This window comes from Macrobrachium rosenbergii, chromosome 59 (genome assembly GCF_040412425.1).
Source record: "Macrobrachium rosenbergii isolate ZJJX-2024 chromosome 59, ASM4041242v1, whole genome shotgun sequence".
NCBI lineage: Eukaryota > Metazoa > Arthropoda > Malacostraca > Decapoda > Palaemonidae > Macrobrachium > Macrobrachium rosenbergii.
The window spans coordinates 38,356,086-38,375,162 of record NC_089799.1 but is presented as its reverse complement, the minus strand read 5'-3'; the positions used below and the strand labels follow the sequence as shown (position 1 = coordinate 38,375,162).

At 37.4% G+C, this 19,077-nt stretch overlaps 1 protein-coding gene across 1 annotated transcript in view; it reads right to left on the bottom strand.

Moving 5' to 3' along the window:
• Positions 1-16,859: 16,859 nt before the first annotated feature.
• Positions 16,860-19,077, bottom strand: part of LOC136837563 (SPRY domain-containing SOCS box protein 3-like) — a 28,486-nt gene continuing 26,268 nt past the window's right edge. Inside the window, exon 7 of the mRNA XM_067102429.1 lies at positions 16,860-17,414. Within this exon, the coding sequence (XP_066958530.1) occupies positions 17,072-17,414 (343 nt within the window). The 3' untranslated portion in view covers positions 16,860-17,071. The remainder of the gene's footprint in view (positions 17,415-19,077) is intronic.

The following is a 19,077-nucleotide window of genomic DNA, read 5'->3' as shown; positions in this document are numbered from 1 at the left end:
GATGAAAAATCTTCTTAAACTATGAGTTCATGACTATAGAAAAGCAAATGAGTACCTAAGATAATTAATGAAAAAACAAGATTTAAGGTGTGGGTATTGTTACAAGAAAGTAAGAACTAAACACATTCCAGTCACACTTGATGTAACGCAACGAATGTGAAGATGAATAAACCATGCATAAATGGGACGTTGAAAATCATGCCACCTCAAGACGGAGATGATATTGATAACTTATTTCGGCATTACATAGAGAACAAAAAACTGAGAACAGCAGTTGATTATCCATAACACTTACACAAGTAAGTTTATTTTAAAAATATGGGTGATCAAATTAGCTTAGTGAGAAACCGAGTAGGTCTGAGTATTTTCTAGACTCTAGGGATAAGATTTAGCTTGTAAGGAAGCACTGTTAATGAAGGAAATTAATGAAAATGAAGTGCTAACGCCCTGCAGTGATAAGAGAAACCATTGCATTAAAAGGATGGCTTACAACTACTCAACTGTTGGCTCCAGCATTTTATAAAAATGCAAAAGAATATAACCATCGTGCAAAAAATTAACATTCATTCTATTAGTAAAGGTCCGCTCCCTGATAATTTGTGAAGGACATTGCTTCAACACGTGCAGGAGAGAAGGAGTAGAAACTGGAAAGCAATTGTCATGCTCTGGAGCAACTCAAGAAGTTTACCGTCAACATAAAACCAGATGAATAGATGCTCTAATATATAAGAAAAGATGAATAGGAAGAAGATAATATAGGCTTCAGGATAGACATTGGACCCATAAACATCGCTGAGGAATACAAAGAACACTCAACATAAGGAGTTTTGCCTTTTCGTCTGAGATTCAACATCACAGCCTTCTTGAAGTTTCTTCAAACTGTGCCCAAATTATGGAATGACCTTCCTAAAGTTACGAATTGATGGGACTTTAACGGTTCGAAGTCTGAGTGAACGTTTTCTTGTTGAGCACACTGACAGAAGTCTCACTGCACAATTCATGTGATATTTAGCTTATTTACCCTCTATTTCTAATTTTTAGTTTATTCTTTATTTCTCAGTTTCATGCCCACACTGAACTGCTTTTCATACTGGGGCCCTTGAGTTTGTAAGCATTCAGATTTTCTATCAATGGCCACTGCTTGGCTTGTAATAATAATTGCAATAATAAACAAAGTACTGTTGGCCCTTAACATACATGGGTTTCAAATACAGTATTCCCTTGATTATCTGCAGTCACATTTTCCATATGCAACTGGTACCCAAGATATATGTATATTATATGTACAATTCATAAAAGTTAATAAAAATGACCTTACGTGGTTGGTGACACTGAGTGGGCATAGTGTTGGTAACACTACTCACAGGCATACTGGTGCGCCCTAAAACAACTTGCCTCAAAAGAGCTAGTTCCAAAAGAGCTAGTACAATTGAGCTAGTGTGACAAAATGGCTAGTATTATAACAGCTAGTGCCAAAATAGCTACTGTGACAAAATAGCTAGTAGTACATTTTAACTGGTACTGAAAGAACTGTTAACCAAAATAGCTAATTTCAAGAAACTGTAGCTTGTGTTTAAGTGTTAAAATGGTTTACAATAAATACTAAAGTAGTTAGTAGAACAAACTTTATATTTAGCTCTTAGCTATTATTCTATACAGGCAGTCCCTGGTTTATGGCAAGGGTTCCATCCCCAGCGGTGCCCCGTAACCCGAAGCATCATACAGCAACGTAAGTAAGACCGGAATGATGTAACCCGAGCCTGACGTAATCCGGGAACTGCCAGTATTCAGTTTTTCATTTTCTTTTATCTTATTTTAGCAGAAATACATTAGTAATATTTTACCTATCGCAATGAACGTCATCAAGTCCCAAAAAGGAAGTAATATGCTTAGCTACGAAGGATTTTTGTAAAAAACACAACAAACAAAACAACCCCGGATTGGAGATGTGTAATTATAGACTGTAGGGGTACACTGAAAACTCAGTTGAATTACAAAGAAAATTTTGAAGTAACACTTGGACAGGAACATAATCATGCTCCAGATCCTGCATGGCAAAATGTAAGAATTGCTTTAAAATGAATGAAGAAGCCTAAATTCCAGTCAACCGCCACAAAGAATTGTTGCCAGTGCAGTACAAGAGCTGGACGACGAAGCAATAGCGAATGTCCCTAAAAAAAGGGGGGGGGGCGCTCCCCAGAAATACATTTAATGAAAACATCGTAAAAATGAAGGTTACTTTCTTGACCCTACACAGTTGATGAATTTAAAACAGTTTTCATAAATGGAACTACAGAACCCTTCTTCATAAGTGATGTAGTTAGTGATTCAAAGCAAATAATCATATCTGCCAGTGAACTAATGCTCGATCAACTTGCCAGTTAGACAGTCTGGATGTGCGATGGTACTTTCAAAGTTGTACCCAAATTGTTTTATCAATTATATACAACCAATGTTTTTAGGGAAGACTTTGTTTGTGTGTACTTATATTTTCATGTCAAATAAAACTCAGATTACATATGAAATAGCATTTAAGATTCTGAAAGACAAGCATCAAGATCGTAATCCTGAAAACTAACATTAAATTTTGAAAAATCTGCTATTAATGCTTTTAAGAAAGTATTACCTGATGCAAACATCAACGGATGTTTCTTTCATCTTTCCCAGTCAATATGGAGAAGGATACAGAACATAGGATTAACAAATAGCTATGTATCTGATGCCAGCTACTGTATTTATTGCAAGATGCTCGCAGCTTTAGCATTCCTCAATCTTGATCAAGTGACAGATGCATATGAAGAGCTAAATAAAGACCTCGAATTTTTGCAATCGGATGAAGAAATGCAAAGAAACATACATTGGGAGATGCCAGAGAAGAGGAAGAGCACCCATCTTTCCTATCGAATTGTGGAATGTTCGGTAAAGGACAGAAAATTATATAACAAGGACAAATAATAAGCTAGAGGGGTTGCATCGTGCTATTCAGGCAATGTTTGACTCTGTCTGTTCACCCAACTGTGTGGCGCTTTCTTTGGGCAATTCAGAAAGAGGAAGTTTCACAGAGAAGTAATCTAAATGCGTGCATCAGCGGACAGCAAGCACCTGTCAAAAAGAGAACTATAGAAATTAACAATAGACTTAAGAACTTGATTAACAAGCACTCACATAATGAAATATCTACTAAAAATTTTTTGCGAGGGATCAGCTGTAACAACATATTAAAGCTTTCTTTGTTTTTTATCATTATTAAGTGTTTTATGCTCAATTTTCTAATAAAGTATTTTAACCAAAACTATTATAGATATGTTTTATAACCTTTTTATAAATGTTGTAAAAAAACTGTTTTACTAAAACAGGACAAAAGAACAGGAAACACTAAATGTAATGGTAAAGAGCAAATATATTTTCATGTTTCAGTTTTAATTCTATTAAATTAGCTATCTGGGTTAACAGCTCTTTCAGTACCAGCTAAAATGTACTACTAGCTATTTTGTCACGATAGCGATTTTGGCACTAGCTATTATACTATTACCCATTTTGTTGCACTAGCTCAACTGTACTAGCTTTTTTGGGACAAGCTAGAACATCACAGACTCCAGGCATACACAGTCTGAGAAGGGGTTCCGGGAGGCTGGAGAGTTTCCAGGGTTGGGGGGATGTGAAGGGATAGGGGTTGGTAATACTGTGCAGGGTGAGAGGTGTTAGTAATGCTGTTCACAGGTATAAGCACGCTGAGAAAGGGGTTTGAGGGGGAGGGTGAGGAATTGGTTGGCTGGGGAAGGGGTCTTTTGGGCAGGACGAGGGTCGGAAAGCCGTGCAGAATGGATGGAGAGGGGTAGGCGGGCATTTGACTTCTTGAGAGCTTTGGTGGTTTCTAAAAATACCTTTATGCTTGTCCACATTTTATTGAGGGAGAGTAACTTGTAATAAAATAATCACATACAATGCAAGAGAGAGAGAGAGAGAGAGCACATCTGATACAGTGCTGAGAAACTCCCTTGTAGAACAGTACTGTACCTACAACACACACACACCTTCCCTTTCTCCCCTATCATTTCTCATTTTTTTTTGTCTTTGTTTTGCCATACAGTAATTTTAAATGCATAAAATGATGAAATGCCAAAAAAAATTATGAAAAAGCAAGAGAGAGAGAGAGAGAGGGACAGAAGAGACAGACAGAGGGCGAGTTTTCACATTATTATTGGCTTAGAAAAATGATGTCACTTAACACATCATCGTAAGTCACTTTATTAATTGCTTTTAATTGGCTGATATGGATAGTCATCAGTTCCATAGTGGATGGTAGAGGTGCATGAGTGGGCAAGCAAACATGTTTTTTGTAAGCTTTCCTACTACAGGTGGAAATGCACTAGTTATTGTGATTTTTTGCTTTTCGATGGATGATAGACAAATGCATCATAAACATACCTTTCTCTAATTAGGTACACCTGGGAAGCATCAATACATTCAGCAACAAAAAGCATTTTTCTTTTTTGTCCAGTCGCTTTTTGGAATGGTTCGCAAAGGTTTGCTGTATGCAGTGGTTTCCCCACAACAAATAAAATTTGTTGCGATGCCTGCAGCGTTGTAAGTGCTGTTACTTTTGTGTATGGTATTGTATATCTTTTGTATGGCCCCCATCTTTCCTAAGAGGGTAAGGAAAGTGTTATCCCTTCAAAAGAAGCTTGAAATCTTTGCGGAATTGAGGAAAAGTGGTCTATGGCCTGTATCATGGAGGATATAGCACTGCCTGCTCAACTTCGCAGGATATCAGAAATGGTAAGGACAGGCTGAAGAAGTACATGATGGACTTTGGGACGACATCCAGGGGTCAGGTCCACTAAGTTGAAAGCTATGGCTACACTACAAAGTTTGTGGGCCTGCAAGGGGTTTGTAATGATATATGAATAATGTAAATATAAGAGAGAAAAAAAGAACTGAGAAGAGAACCAGTGATAGAGAGAGAGAGAGAGAGAGAGAAAGTGGAATAATAATGAAACGAACAGAGGGAGAGAGAGAGGGAACAGCGAATCAGGATGTGTTATGCTCGCGTAGTCAAAACTGAAATTGTTAAAGGAATTTTTTTAAACAGCTCGCCTATGTGCTCACCTGTTCACTCTCGCCGGAAACTAAGACTTCAGGTGACGTCATAAATCTCCTCCTTCGTAGGAGGGATCAATTCATCTAATTACACCCAGAAGGATGTCGTTAGATAAGTTTCAGCCAATTAGACATCCAACCAGCAGGAACAGAAGCTATTGCCCGCCTATTGTGGGATGGGCATTTCCTTTCAAAAACACCTTCAAAAGAGAAGAAAGAGAAGAGAGAACAGAGAGAAGCAGAAGAAGAATTAGAGCCTCAGTGGAGTGAGGTCGTAGCCTCACCAGTTGTGGATTGAGAAGAAGCAAGGTTCACACTTCAATTTGTATTCATACTACTTAACTTGTATATATATATCTCACTTGTATATGTACAGTGTTATTTTTTAGTGTGTAATGAAGTTGTCAGGTTCAAGAAAGGTCAGAGGTGAGACTGTTCTTTATCGTTCATGACAGGTACTTATAATGAAGAAAGCGGATGGAAAGGTAGCAGGCTGCATCTGTATAGAATTGTGTTTGTTGAAAGACATAAAATGACATATACGGAGCATTACAGAACATGTACAAGGCAGATATATATATCAGCGAATAGGCTGTAGAATGATACACATAATGAGACACATTTTACATCCATAGAGTTTTATTTGACATGATCTGGATTTTGACCTTATCTGGTACAGCCTGAGCTCTATCATTGTGGATAATCGAAGGATTACTGCATCTGAAAACTAAATTTTCCTCATGCTGGACACTACCCATAACTCTTACAAATGGAATGAACTGTGGGCTCATGATGATGCCGCTTACCTTTTGACCATGTCACTGGAACTGCTCTCTCCAACACTCATTGTCTGAGCAATGTGCTTAAACTTTGCATCTTGTTCCTTCACTACTGTATTTTTGCTGTGTGCTCCCTCTATTGCACTAAAAATTAACTAGAATTAAGCTAAGTGGTAAACGAAATCCCTAACAGGCTAAATGGGTGTAAGATGCCAGCTGTCAAGGAGAAAATAAGAATTTTAGATCTTTTGAAAAGTGGCATGTGGTTTGCCAAAATTGGGTGCAATGTTAGTAATAACAAATCATGGATCCATTCCACAGGGAGCAACGAAAAAAACAATGTTAGTGTTAATACTGGCCCTACAATGGCAAACACGATCTTCAAGGTTCATAACTGATTGAGTTATGAGTTATCTAAATTTATAACTGCTAGGGTCATTAACACCTGATTCATTATATATAATTAAAAATTTCAGATGATAAAATTCTAAAACAATTTTTAAAAGACTAAATTATACCTACGACACTGAAATGCTAAGAAATTCTATAACTAGAAATTGTTGCAACACACCTGCTTTTGTAGTCTCTCTGAAAATCCTGGCAAGGATGCACCTGCCATCCTCACTTCAGGCTTCAGAGAGGAATAAGTCCCTATAATCCCCGTGACTAGGGTACTGGATCAACACGTTTCATAATCGAAGGGACCAAGCAATCATCACAATATGGCTTGATGTCCACTAAGCATGTAAGGCCAATACAAAGGTGACAAAGGGCCATCTTCTATATATATTGCAATTGTTCCAAGGGAAAATCTCATTAATGATCTTTATTTTGTGAGCTCCATTGTTCTTGCCACTTGGCACAAACTAAGTTTTTGATTCAAGGTTTAAACTCGGCACATGGCATGGGACACCTTAGAATTAGCTCAGCTGCTGCTTGTTTTACTAGTCTGTCTGGTTCTTCATTTCCATATACACACATCCACATGCATGCAATCAAGAAATATAAAGTCATCGTCATATTCTTAAAACTATTGGATTAATAAATTAAAAACTTAAAATTGTAAAACCACCCTCATTCAAAATTGCTGTCTTCTCAATAGCACTTAAAATACCATGCAGATCTGCTGTAAAAACTGAGGTTGAAACCAGAAGTTCACCATTGCAGTTGACATCACTACAGTACTAAACTCCAAAACCAATGGCAACACTGGATCTGGAACATCTGTAAAGATAAAACTAGAGGTCCTATGCTCAACCGATGTTCCATTAAAATTTAACGGGTTCCCTCATCTGCAATCTCATTTTTGAAACTGAAAATACTGCCAAAAAAAAAAATTCAGGTGTTCTAAATCAAGGGGTAACTAAAATCATGAAAAAAACCACCTCACTTTGTAACATATTAAAATAGTTCAGGAGCTATCTGAATAAAGAGCTAAAAAGGTTGGGGAAATTTGAGGTATGCCTCAAAATGTTTAAAATAGTTTTCTTTAGTAGCCATTTTAAATGCCAGAGACTTCAGCAAACCTCTGTAACCTATACGAATACTCAACAAAAGGGAACTGTAGGTGGAGGTCCAGAGGCAGTTCTAGCATCAATCAAAAGGCTTGGAACAGGGATGAATTTGAAGGCACTAGTGGCAAGTCTGACAGTAACATGGTACAGAATCTAAGATCTTTAACCAACCTAGTCTTGCTGAAGGGTATATTTTGCTACCTTTGGAAAGTTTTGATAAAATCACATTAGAGGCAGAACTTTCAGGATCTTTAAAGCTACCAAAAAATTTCACTTCCAAAAATTTTAAGTGACTATCTCAAGTTAACCTGCAGCCAGTGACCAAACCTAAACAGCTAGGCTCTTGTATACAAGGCACCCATTGTCCCTCGAAGAATATATTAGGAACAATACCTGTTTTGCTGGTAAAAAACTTAAAACCATTCAGATCTGCCCATTTTAAATTTAATTTATTGTTTACTAAAGCTTTTTTTCTACTATAGTCATTCTTGTTCCAGCAAACGACATTGATGGTCATTTACAAAAAGTGTATGGGTTATATCTTGAAGACTCAAGATTATCCACCAAAACAAATAAGGTCACACTTGGCATAGTAATACCTTGGGGGACTCCATCTTCATAGCATGTTCTTAGACAAAATAATGCCTACCTTGCCTGAAAGAAATGAAGAGCTGTGTTAAGAATTTCATATTTCCAAGCAGTAAAATATGCCTTTTTCAGGTCAAAAGATATGGTCACATGATGCTGCTTGGAAGCAAAGGCTTCACAAATTAAAGACTCTAGGAGAATTATCAGTTGTCTAGGTTCATGAAAAGGTGCTGTTCCTAAGAAAAAATTGCCTGCAATTTTTTTGGCAAAGAAAAAAAGATTGGATGGGTGATGGCTATCTTGTTCTTTGAATAGCTCCACAAATGTGGCACTCCTGAAGTGGAGAAATGCCTCAAAGACAAGGGGCTCCTATTCAAGGGGTGCCTATCAATAAACCATGTCTTGGCCTTCTTCAAATTCTCTGTTTTGTTAACATGACTATTGTAGCGATAGTCCTAACTCTTACCACTGTCACTGCTGCAGCCACTTGATCAAGGTGTTACCATGTGCAAGAAGGCGACACACCCAAACCACCTTTGGAAGAATTTGTGTTGCACTTGGTGGTAGCCCTGAATGGGACATCATAGACATGGAAAAGCTTCAAGTTGTCCAATTATGATTACTGCAGATGCCATAAAACCTGAGACAGTCATTGTATGGTGGCATTCATTAGGGAACAGGGTTATTAATATCTTCAAGGGCTTCCACACTAGTGATACTAAGATAAAAAAAATCTTGAATAATAAACACACGATCAACAATGATGTTGGAGAACACAGAGAAAACCAAAAAGAGAAACATGTAGTTACAGAGAGCCCAAAGATCTGGTGATGATGCAAAAAATCTGGAGGAAGTGGAGCCACCAATCTGGCTACTTGAAAAATTTCAACAGTTTTTCAAAAGGCATAAGTGTTTTAATACTTTAGCAGAGAAAAACCATATCTAAAACCACTATACTATAAGTTGTTTGTTGAGGCAAACAAAAAGGCAAAACAGTTTTCCACAACAAAGCTATATAATTATGAAGCCTCTACCCTCAGGACTTGCACAAGTTCCTGACAGGGGCATTATTGAGCCTTCTCTAAAGCACTGAAGCCTTCAACTGATCTTGGTTCTTTTGAGGTACAAGACTCTTCTGACATCCTGTCACACAGTTCAAATTAGTCTGATGTCTCATCATTTACTTATAGTGCCACACATTTTATCACCGCAGCAGTGTTATGATCAAGTATCAGACATCAAGAACTAGGGCTTTGGTGAGCTTAGAGAGAGAGAGAGAGAGAGAGAGAGAGAGAGAGAGAGAGAGAGAGAGAGAGAGATATATATTTTCTGTGCCCACAGTTAATTTGTAACTGATTCTATGTACAGGCTCTCTCGCAGGTCACTAGGCAAAAATAGAAATCATAAATAAAAATGTTACATTGCTACTACTGATGGTACTATGTAAGCATAGTTTTTAAGGTTATGATGGTTACATCTGCACTGGATATGTACAGAATTTTGTATGTGATTGTTCCTTAAACACAACAGTATAACAAACATTTGTATCCTTTCATGAATTATAGGTAATCCAGGAACGATTTAAAATACATTCTATACACAGGATATGCTTAGGTATGTTTATGTATGCAAATACCCTGTATTACACTACAATATTATGTACTATAAAGGATTTGGAGGAGTACAGGGTTTAGGCCAAAGGCTAAGCACTGGGACCTATCAAGTTATTCAGCAATGAAAAGGAAATTGAGAGCAAGTAGGTCTGAAAGGTGTAATAGGACAGAAACCTTGCAGTTGCATAATATGAATGGAGGTACAGTAAAAGGAAGGAAAGGTGATGCAGGTAGGGGCTGAAGGGACACTACAAAGAACTTTTAGTAATGCCTACAGTGTACCCTGTGAGATTCACTTGGGTTTTCTACAACCAATCCTCCATGTATATTATGAACCTTTTGTACTTGTACCAATTGCCAAGAAGCTGTCAAAAGGAAATGTAATTTGAAAATACAAAGTCAAAAAGCGAAAAGTAAACAAGTTTTACAATAATCAACTAACTAATCTTATAACAACTGTTCATTAATCCCAAGCAAAAAACAAAGCAGCAATTCGCTGTTTTTCTTCAAACAGAAAAGCCAGAATTTACATAATTTCTTGTTAAATTATCATTCCCTCAACCATTAGGAAAGAGATAAAGCTTTGTCTAATAACCTCATTGCAATGGTACAAACATACATATTGCAAAGAAAATCTACGAAAATGTGAAACTAAAAAGCACATCCTTTTGAAAGATGAAAATTAGCTAGAACTTCTGAGTACTTCAAGAGAATAAACAAACACTCTTGAAGGCACATGAATGATGAGACCAACCTCATACTCTGGGATCTGCCCATACTGACTTCTGTTTTTTACTTTTAACTAAAACAGAAGTGATTTGGTTTTACATGCACAAAAAGAGATTATTAAATTTTGTGTACAAAAAGGGCTAATTCTAAGCAATGAGGTTGTACAAAACAAACCACAAATTCTCTTCTAATAACCAAAAAGCAAGGTTATTAAAAAAATCTCACGCATTTATCAACGTTTTGGGGTACAAAGTAAAACCAAACCTGTTTATTATACTATAAATATTTATAATTCAACATTTTAATAAACATGATCTTTGCTGATAATCTTTCAGAAGTGGCTACATTTTGTCGTCCTTTGTTTCCTCACTCATTCTTGCGAAAATTATTTTCTTTCTTTCTTTCTTTAAATCTTCAGCTGAAAACCCTTATGGACAAACAACAGATTATACATCCAAGAGGGCTCCATAGAAAAATCAGCATGGAGAAAGTGATAAGTTATGGGAAAAGGTGATAAATAAATAAATAAATAAATAAATATGATGTAATAGTATATAAAACCATTACACCTGAAACTCCGGAGATAGCAGGAATGAAATTGCTCCTTGCTTAAATATTTGGAGATCAGAAGATTTCCACAACTGCGCTAAGCAAACTATTCCACATTTTAGTTACAGCAAAGATAAAACTCCCTCGTTAGCCTGACCTCATTAACCCGGATATTGGGTAAGACGGACACCGAAGAGGGTCAGCCAATTTAAAATACGTAATGTTCGACCACAATAGCTACTGTTCCTCCGCTCGTTGCGTACCATTTTCCTTTTTATTTACCAGAGGTAAATAAGAAATTAATCATTTATATTTTTATTTTATATATACTGTTCTGTATTTATACTGTACTGAACTGAAATGCTTTTAACTTGTAACCAATTTAATTTGCGCACGGTATGTACCATCATTAAGAAACGATATTGTCTGGAATGGTAGGAAGTATATTAGCCAATCACTGAGCATTAACAGTTCTACCTATCTGCTGCCTGACTGGTAGCTACAGTATGATGCTTTGTATGTTTTTCAGGAAAGAAAAGACATGAGAAAGGTAAACTTTATGAGAGAGAGAGAGAGAGAAGAGAGAGAGAGAGAGAGAGAGAGAGAGAGAGAGAGAGAGAGAGAGAGAGAGAGAGAGAGAGAGAGAGAGGTGTAATTCTATCCTCGAGAGATTAAAGATGAGAGTTTTGTTTTAAAGATATGTCAATGCAGCCTGAGTAAATATCTTCTGAAGCAAAAAAAACATATATATATATATTTTGTTGCTGAAGAATCTCTGAACCAACAATTTTGCACTCAAAGTAATAAGGAATTCATTCTATTCTTCTTGTAACCAGTAAAATACATACACTATTAAAAACACACGCACTTATGCCATCATCAGCTTCTCTGAGCAAACGCTCTTTCTCAGACAGAATACAGCTAAAACCTGATTGGCTGGATGGTTGCCATGGAGATCTGCTAGCCAATAACAGCCCTCTACTTCTGCTATTTATAGACATATGTTGTGATGGCACTAAGTTTGAATGTTGCCATGACCGTGATTATTTGACTGCTGATGGCAAAAATTACTCAGTAATTTGCTTTATGTAATTATTTCTTCATGAAAACAAGAATTCAACAATAATTTTAACTTCAATATAGTGGTATGAAAAATCCCACAACAGTCTGTTGTGGTGATGTGTCATCACTTGTGAATCCTATTCCCGGACCATCCTCAGACTGACGACTACAAACTGATGACAATGTCAGTAACAATGAAAAACAACCATCTCCAAGATTGATATGATGGAATGTATTTTATAGTCTTACTTATCGTTAAAATTCACAAGTTGAATTACAATCATTTTGATCATCATGTATATTTTTGCATTTTACGGAATGTTTTTGTTGAAAACAAAATGTGTTAGTGAACTTATGGTCTTAATTGTCCCACTGTTTTATTACTGATGATCTTAATCATCTCACATTTATTTAACAGTATATTATTATAGATAATAATAAACTATAATGAATAAACAACTAAAATAAAAAACATGAAAAAGGAAAAAAATCTTACTCTTCATTTTGGAGACTCCACTTCATTTTACTTAACAATTATACGTTTATGTCTCGGCCTAGGCATCTACATATGTGGCTGAATTCTAACATTTTTATCATGTTTTATTCTTAATTTTTCATCTTGAACCATGAGCTTTAATTCAAACATTTCTACATTGGCTTATTATCTATACTCTTTATAAAAATAATGAAATACAATATATTTATAGGTATATATATAGATATCACTGGTTAAACCAGACTATCGGCTAAGACGGACACCCTGGCCCCGGTATTAGTCCATCTTAACAAGGGTCGACTGTAGTATTAAACCAGATGCTACAAAATGATACTCTGTTAAAAGCAGCAGCCTGCCTAGTGTTGCAAGCAACGGCAGCACTAGGTAGGTTGCTGCTGCTGACAGTGGGTCATTTTCTTGTATCAGGTCGTTGTGTTAAAAAATATCCTTCTTGTTTTTGTGCAAAGTCATAGACAATTTAATAGACTGCTGTTGGTGCTGACTGGCACTTAACTTGCAAAAATTAGTCTAACCTCTTGTCTTTATATTTCACTGACCTTCAAATACTCCACTGATCATTTGCATCAGTACACAATATTGCAGTTTTCAGTCCATTTTAGCCCCAAGAACTGCAAGGCAAGTTTCCTGGAAATGCTTTTTTATGTATGTTTTTCTTTGTGTAGAATAAGTATTTTCAAGATTGTGAACAGTCATCTGCAGTACAATGCTAAAAGCTGGAGTCATGCTGGACTCTTGGCTAACCAAACGAATGGGCCAGCTACATCACTATACAATAAAATAAGTACAAACAGATTCCAAAGCAGAAAAACTTCTAGATGACTAGCTTGGTCTTCATCATTCCACAGTATAACAAATCTTAAGACTGTAACAAGTATGGTTTAAATTAAATGGTTATTTGACCCTGATTTTCTCCAAGTGAATTATACATGTAGATATTTAAATTCTGCATGTGAATTTTGTTTTCTTTGTAAGAAATATGCACATTTTATGAAATGGGGACACCGCCTATGTTCCAGTACACTTATTGGTACTTTCAAAAAACACTGCTGGCCACATTAAATACATTTTTTGACAATTAAAATCTTACGTTAAGAAAGCATTTGAATAGTTAAAATGAAAACTGGTAACTGTCCCTAAGTAGGTCTTTAACAGTCACATACCACAATATTTAATATCTCTCTCCTTTTTTGTAACAAAACTAATACTTCGTATAACATATAATCAGCTCCAGAAAGCTGTCCTTTCATCGATCTGTCCTTAAACTGAGCAAATTTTTCCCTTACGAAATAAGTCATACTTTGGTTAACAGAAGTCTTGTTTAATGGACAATTTAGTTTTAGGGCGGACAAAGAAGATCAGCTAGAACAGGTATGGGATTAATTATGTCATGTGTGCAGTTCCCAGCTGAAGCAAAGGAAAGGTTTAAGTCTGCATATGGGTCACACTCAGTGCACATCTGCTAAACAGCATGTTTTTTGTTATAATATATAGTGCAAATTAATTGTACTGTATGAAAGTCATCACATCCCAGAGATGCCAGCAAGGCTGAGCCTGTTGTAAAGGATATTGTGTTCCTGGCTAAGTCCATGGGCTTGGTGGGCAGTGTATGATGTGGACTTAATGGAGGGGTATAAAGCTGACCTCACAAGAATAAGGACTCCAGGACCTTCAGAGGGAGCAGCAACAGGCAACAGCTGAAGAACTACTTCATTAAATACAGAAATGTGTTCATACTGGGAGGGGGAATACAAAGTTTCCTTGTTATAAGCCAGCTGAATGAACATGCTATCTCTCACTCTATGAATGTTTTAAAATGTAGACAGAATCAAAAACCACTGGACAGGCTTTTAGTGAGACAGAAACACAGTCAATGTCAAGAAGCAGTAGAAAGAGACAGAAAAGAGAAACACTCCCAGGAGCACAAGTTGCTTGTTAATCTTACGGAAGGAGACTTCCCTTGCAAACAATAACATCTCTCCTCTTCATCCTTCTCACCACCTACTACATATACCACCAACTTTCCCAATAACAGGTAAACTGAAATAAAATTTGCATTTATTTCATCTATTTACTTCATGTTTCTTCACATAATTTCTATGTGCCAGGCTTGTTAAATTAGAGTTAAAAGGATTTTAGTTGATGTAACTTTTGGAGGCCTGGAACAGAATCGAATTCCCATTATTTCTTAATGGAAAAATTCAATCAGTTAAGATGACAGCCTTCAACAGTTTCACCCCATTAACCGTGGTATGTCTGTAATAAGAATTAAATTAATCCAACACAGACTAAAAAAAAAAAAAAAAAAAAACTAATATTTAACAAGCCCAGCAAGCAGAAATGATAAAAATAAAGTAAATACATGAAATAAATGCACATTTCCTCACTTTAACATAACTGGGAGAGGCAATGGTGTATGTAGTAGGTGGTGAGGATGGTGATGATGAGAAAAGACGTTAGGTTGAAAGGGAAGTCCCTTTCATTAAATTAGCAAGCAACTGTGCTTCTGGAGTTGTTTCTCTCTGTCTCTTCATACTGTTTTCTTCTTGAGATTCAGTAAAAACCTGTCCAATGATGTTTGTTATTGCCTGAATTTTAAAATGTTCCAAAAATGAGAGAAAGCATTGTCAATCGGCAGGTTTGTAGTTTGGTTTACCGCAGCTTTGTGAGGGGTGATATTTTTAAAAGGAAACTGCACTTTCCCCAATTTCCACACATTTCTTTAATGAAATAGGGACATCATTCTCTCCCCTTCCTCTTGAGACAACTCCTTAGCTGTTGTCTGTTGCTGCTTCTTCTGGAGGTCCTACAGTTCTTCTGTGCCGAGCTCTGCTTTGTGTTCCTCAAGTAACTAACCCCACATCAGCCTTACTGACCTCCAAGCCCATGGACTTGCCCAAGGCACAATACCCTCCACAACAGGCTCAGCCTCAAAATCTTCTAAGTCTCTTTCTGCTACAACATCTGGCCACAGTGTCCTCCAGAGTTCAAGGTCTTGTAAAAGACTTCCCCTCATGCTTTGTCTATGAGGCTCATGAAATGAAGGATATTGAAGAGGTTCTTCCAGAACTCTCTGAGGGTTAACTTTATGTCAGAGGTCACTTTAAAGCACCTCTAAAACAGTGCTTTGGTGTAGAGTTTCCTAAAGGTTGAAATGGCTTGATGGCCCTTGGGCTGAATACAAGTTGTGATGGGGTCAATAACTTCACTAGTAGGAGCACTTCTGAGCACCCTATTCATCTATTCAATAAAAAAAAAAAATTGAAAAAAACTGCCTGATTACACAAGCCTTACTGTTAACCCTCCACATCACATTTAATTTATTTTTTACTATATTATTTTTTCCTATAAATCCCCAGGTTCTCCGAGTGGTAGACAAGCAAAGGCTTCAGTTTTAAATCTCCACTTGCATTCCCATAGAACAAGAGTGAATCTGTCCTTCATCAGTTTGTGTACTAGCAGTGACTTCTCTTCGGTGATACAGGTCCTGTTTGGTATTTCCTTCCAAAACAGGCTTTTATCATCACAACTGAATACTTGTTGAGGAACAAAACCTTCAGCCTTTACACAGTGCTTGAATTCTTTAATATACTTCTCAACAGCACCTTTGTCAGAACTGTCATTCTTTCTATGCTCAACCACAGTGTATGCCACTCCTCATCTTGAATTTGTCAAACCACCCATGACTGGCCTTGAACTCTTGGATGCTACCTTTATCAGGCCACATTCCTCCGGTGGTTTTCAATAAATCAGCATGCATGTGTCTTGCCTTCTCAGGAATGATGGCCTCAAAAACACTATCACCGACTACCCGTTTTTCATTGGATCAACAATAACTCCATCTCTTCAATTGTCTGAGACCTCTATTTGGGAATAATTTCACTCCCTTAGAGACATCATCTGCTTTTATCATGGTAGCATTTCTTTGTTTGGCCACCCCATACCCTTTGCCAGATTGACCACACAAACACCACTTTCACGCTTTTCTATTATTTCTTTTGAATCTCTGGCTTTTCTATCTCTCTTTGTACTGGTGGCATCTCTGGCCTTCTTAGGGGCCATGATGACACATTCTGTACAATTACTTTGCACCAGAATTGGAAAAACACAAAGACAAATGACAGCTTAGCAGACATGTGCACCAAGTGAGACCCCTGTATAGACTGAACCCTTCCCTTTGTTTTGGCTGGGAACTGTGTGTGACGTGCCTAATCCCATCCATGTTTTGGCTGGTCACATTTTCCCATCCTTAAGCCAGGCAAAAGCCTATTAACAGGGTGCATTTTCATTGGACAAAACATCCTAAAATGGAAATGTCTGTTAATGGAAACATCTGTTAACCCAGGTATGGTTGTACTGAATGCTGTTTCCTGTCTTCGTAGAATATTCTTGGATAGATCTTACACACTGGGGCTGAAATAAATTTATTTACGTTTTAGTTATGCAAATGTAAGCTTATTTTATACAACCAAATGGGCAACATTCAAACTTAGGGTAAATTCCACTTTCCTTCTGACAAAGATTTTCATGTATTATTTGGTCATCTTGAATCGCAAGTACCTTTTTTTGACTGATGATCAACTTGAAGATATAAATATAAATAAACTGACGTCTACAATTTAGCTATTTCAACTTTAATTCCTTTTTTCTTTTCCTTGCAGTTTCTGGGAAAATTTCATCATCACTACTGCTCTCACATTTAAAACGCATTTTTGTAAAACTAAACAAATCAACATGACTGCAAGGATGAACTTTACAACAACACTTGGGAGGTTTGGTGATGCGCTTCATTATACGGCGAGATGATGGCAGCTTTATGTGATTTTCTAGTTTCAAAACTTTGGGCACTGCATATGGCACTGGGCAAATCTGTTTTTCACGTGACTTATGTGATGAAGGATACTCTGAAACGAGTGTGGGATACAATGTTCCAAGTCTTCTTGCCATACCAGTAGGAAGATTCAACCTGAAAAAAGATTTTGCATTAAAAAATGACAGTTCAATTTATTACACAGTATAAAATTTCTTAAGTGAGTTGATTTGGGTGTGAAGTGGCAAACTCTTGCATGTGGGGAGACTTAGCATCAAGCCACTAAATGTTCCTACTTTGGGGGCAAAATCCCAAAAACTGTCTCCAGCAGGAAGGAGCAAGAAATTTACCTGCATAAGCAAATTAGCTTCCCAGGTAAACTTGCTGACTCTTCTTTGTGACACTTTATGGTACTACGTCAACATAAAAATCTATAGAATCTACTAATCTTGGAAGAAAACACACAAGAAACTTTAAAAAACAAAGGGACGAAACCACCAGGATCTTCTCCACCCCAGCTATCAAGATTATCCAGAATTTTCTCAACATCCGTAGAGATAAATGCAAATTTTGTAATAGGTTCAGGATGACAAGTATCAGGGAGAGGGACATTCGCAACTGATTGCTTAGCTGCAAAAGCTCGATGAAGCAGTTCAGCCTTTTCTCTGGGGCCAAATCCCTTTTCTTATGAAGGAGCTAAGTACAGTATTTCATATAAAAATATTATGCCACGTTAAGCAATCAAGGTTTACCTAGATGTCACGGCAAACAACCCAGATGGTCCTATTTTTCCTACACCTTAGCAAGTACAAACCACTCTCTACATGGGCTGAGAATTATTTTAGCGGTCCGCATTAAAAAGGCAGGCCCTCACTCCTTTCCTAGGTTGTATGGCATCCAAAAGGAGAGTACAGTACATCGTTAACTTTCTTCACAAATATTTCCTTCAAAGAAGTATTCGAGTGTATGGAGTGGTTATTAGGGCCAGTATTCCTCAACCGATGAAGGCACAATAATCCTGCAGCCAGACCCGACTTAATTAGGTAAGTCACTGTAGAACCACAATGGATGATACATTTATAGGTTCATGTGTTTCCTGTTATTTATTTGCCAGACCCTAATCTGTATTCGGAATAAAGAAAACAGTTGATAACCTGCGACTTTACCTGGAATATAAAATTCCTGAAACACTGTTGCCACAAGAGTGGTGGTCATGTTGAGATATTGCTGGGGAAGGCACAATAATCCCACAGCCAGACTGTACATAATTAGGTAGGTCACCTTAGAAATACAAAGATTAACCCTTAAACGCCTACTGGACGTACCATATGTCGACAAAAATTGTCTGTTGGGTGTCAAGTGGACATACCATACGTCGACTAAAAATGCTTTTTTAAATATTCGCGGAAAAATAATTATAGGCCTAGTTTGCGAAAGGTTTTAAATCACGTGCCTTGAGGGATGCTGGGAGTTCACGGATCAAGCTGTTGTTTTGTTTATAAGCATCACCCAGACGCGCATGCGCGAATTTCCTCCTTCCCGTACCAGAAAGCATCAGCGCCTCATCGTCCAAGAGCGATTTTTTGACTCATCCGTGTTTTGCAGAACTTTGGCGAGTGTTTGCGTATTTGTGAGGCAACAGGACGTTTGCAGAGATGTCCCAACGTCGTCAGGACCGTGAAAGGCGCATACTGCATGTCGGTAGTGAGCGTGTGAGGCGAGTTTTAGACTGGGATGCTGGAGAGGACCAAGCACCCAAGATGACCCAGCTTCTCAACGCCGTGTTGTGCGCCACGCGTGTGACCGAAGGGGACCAAGG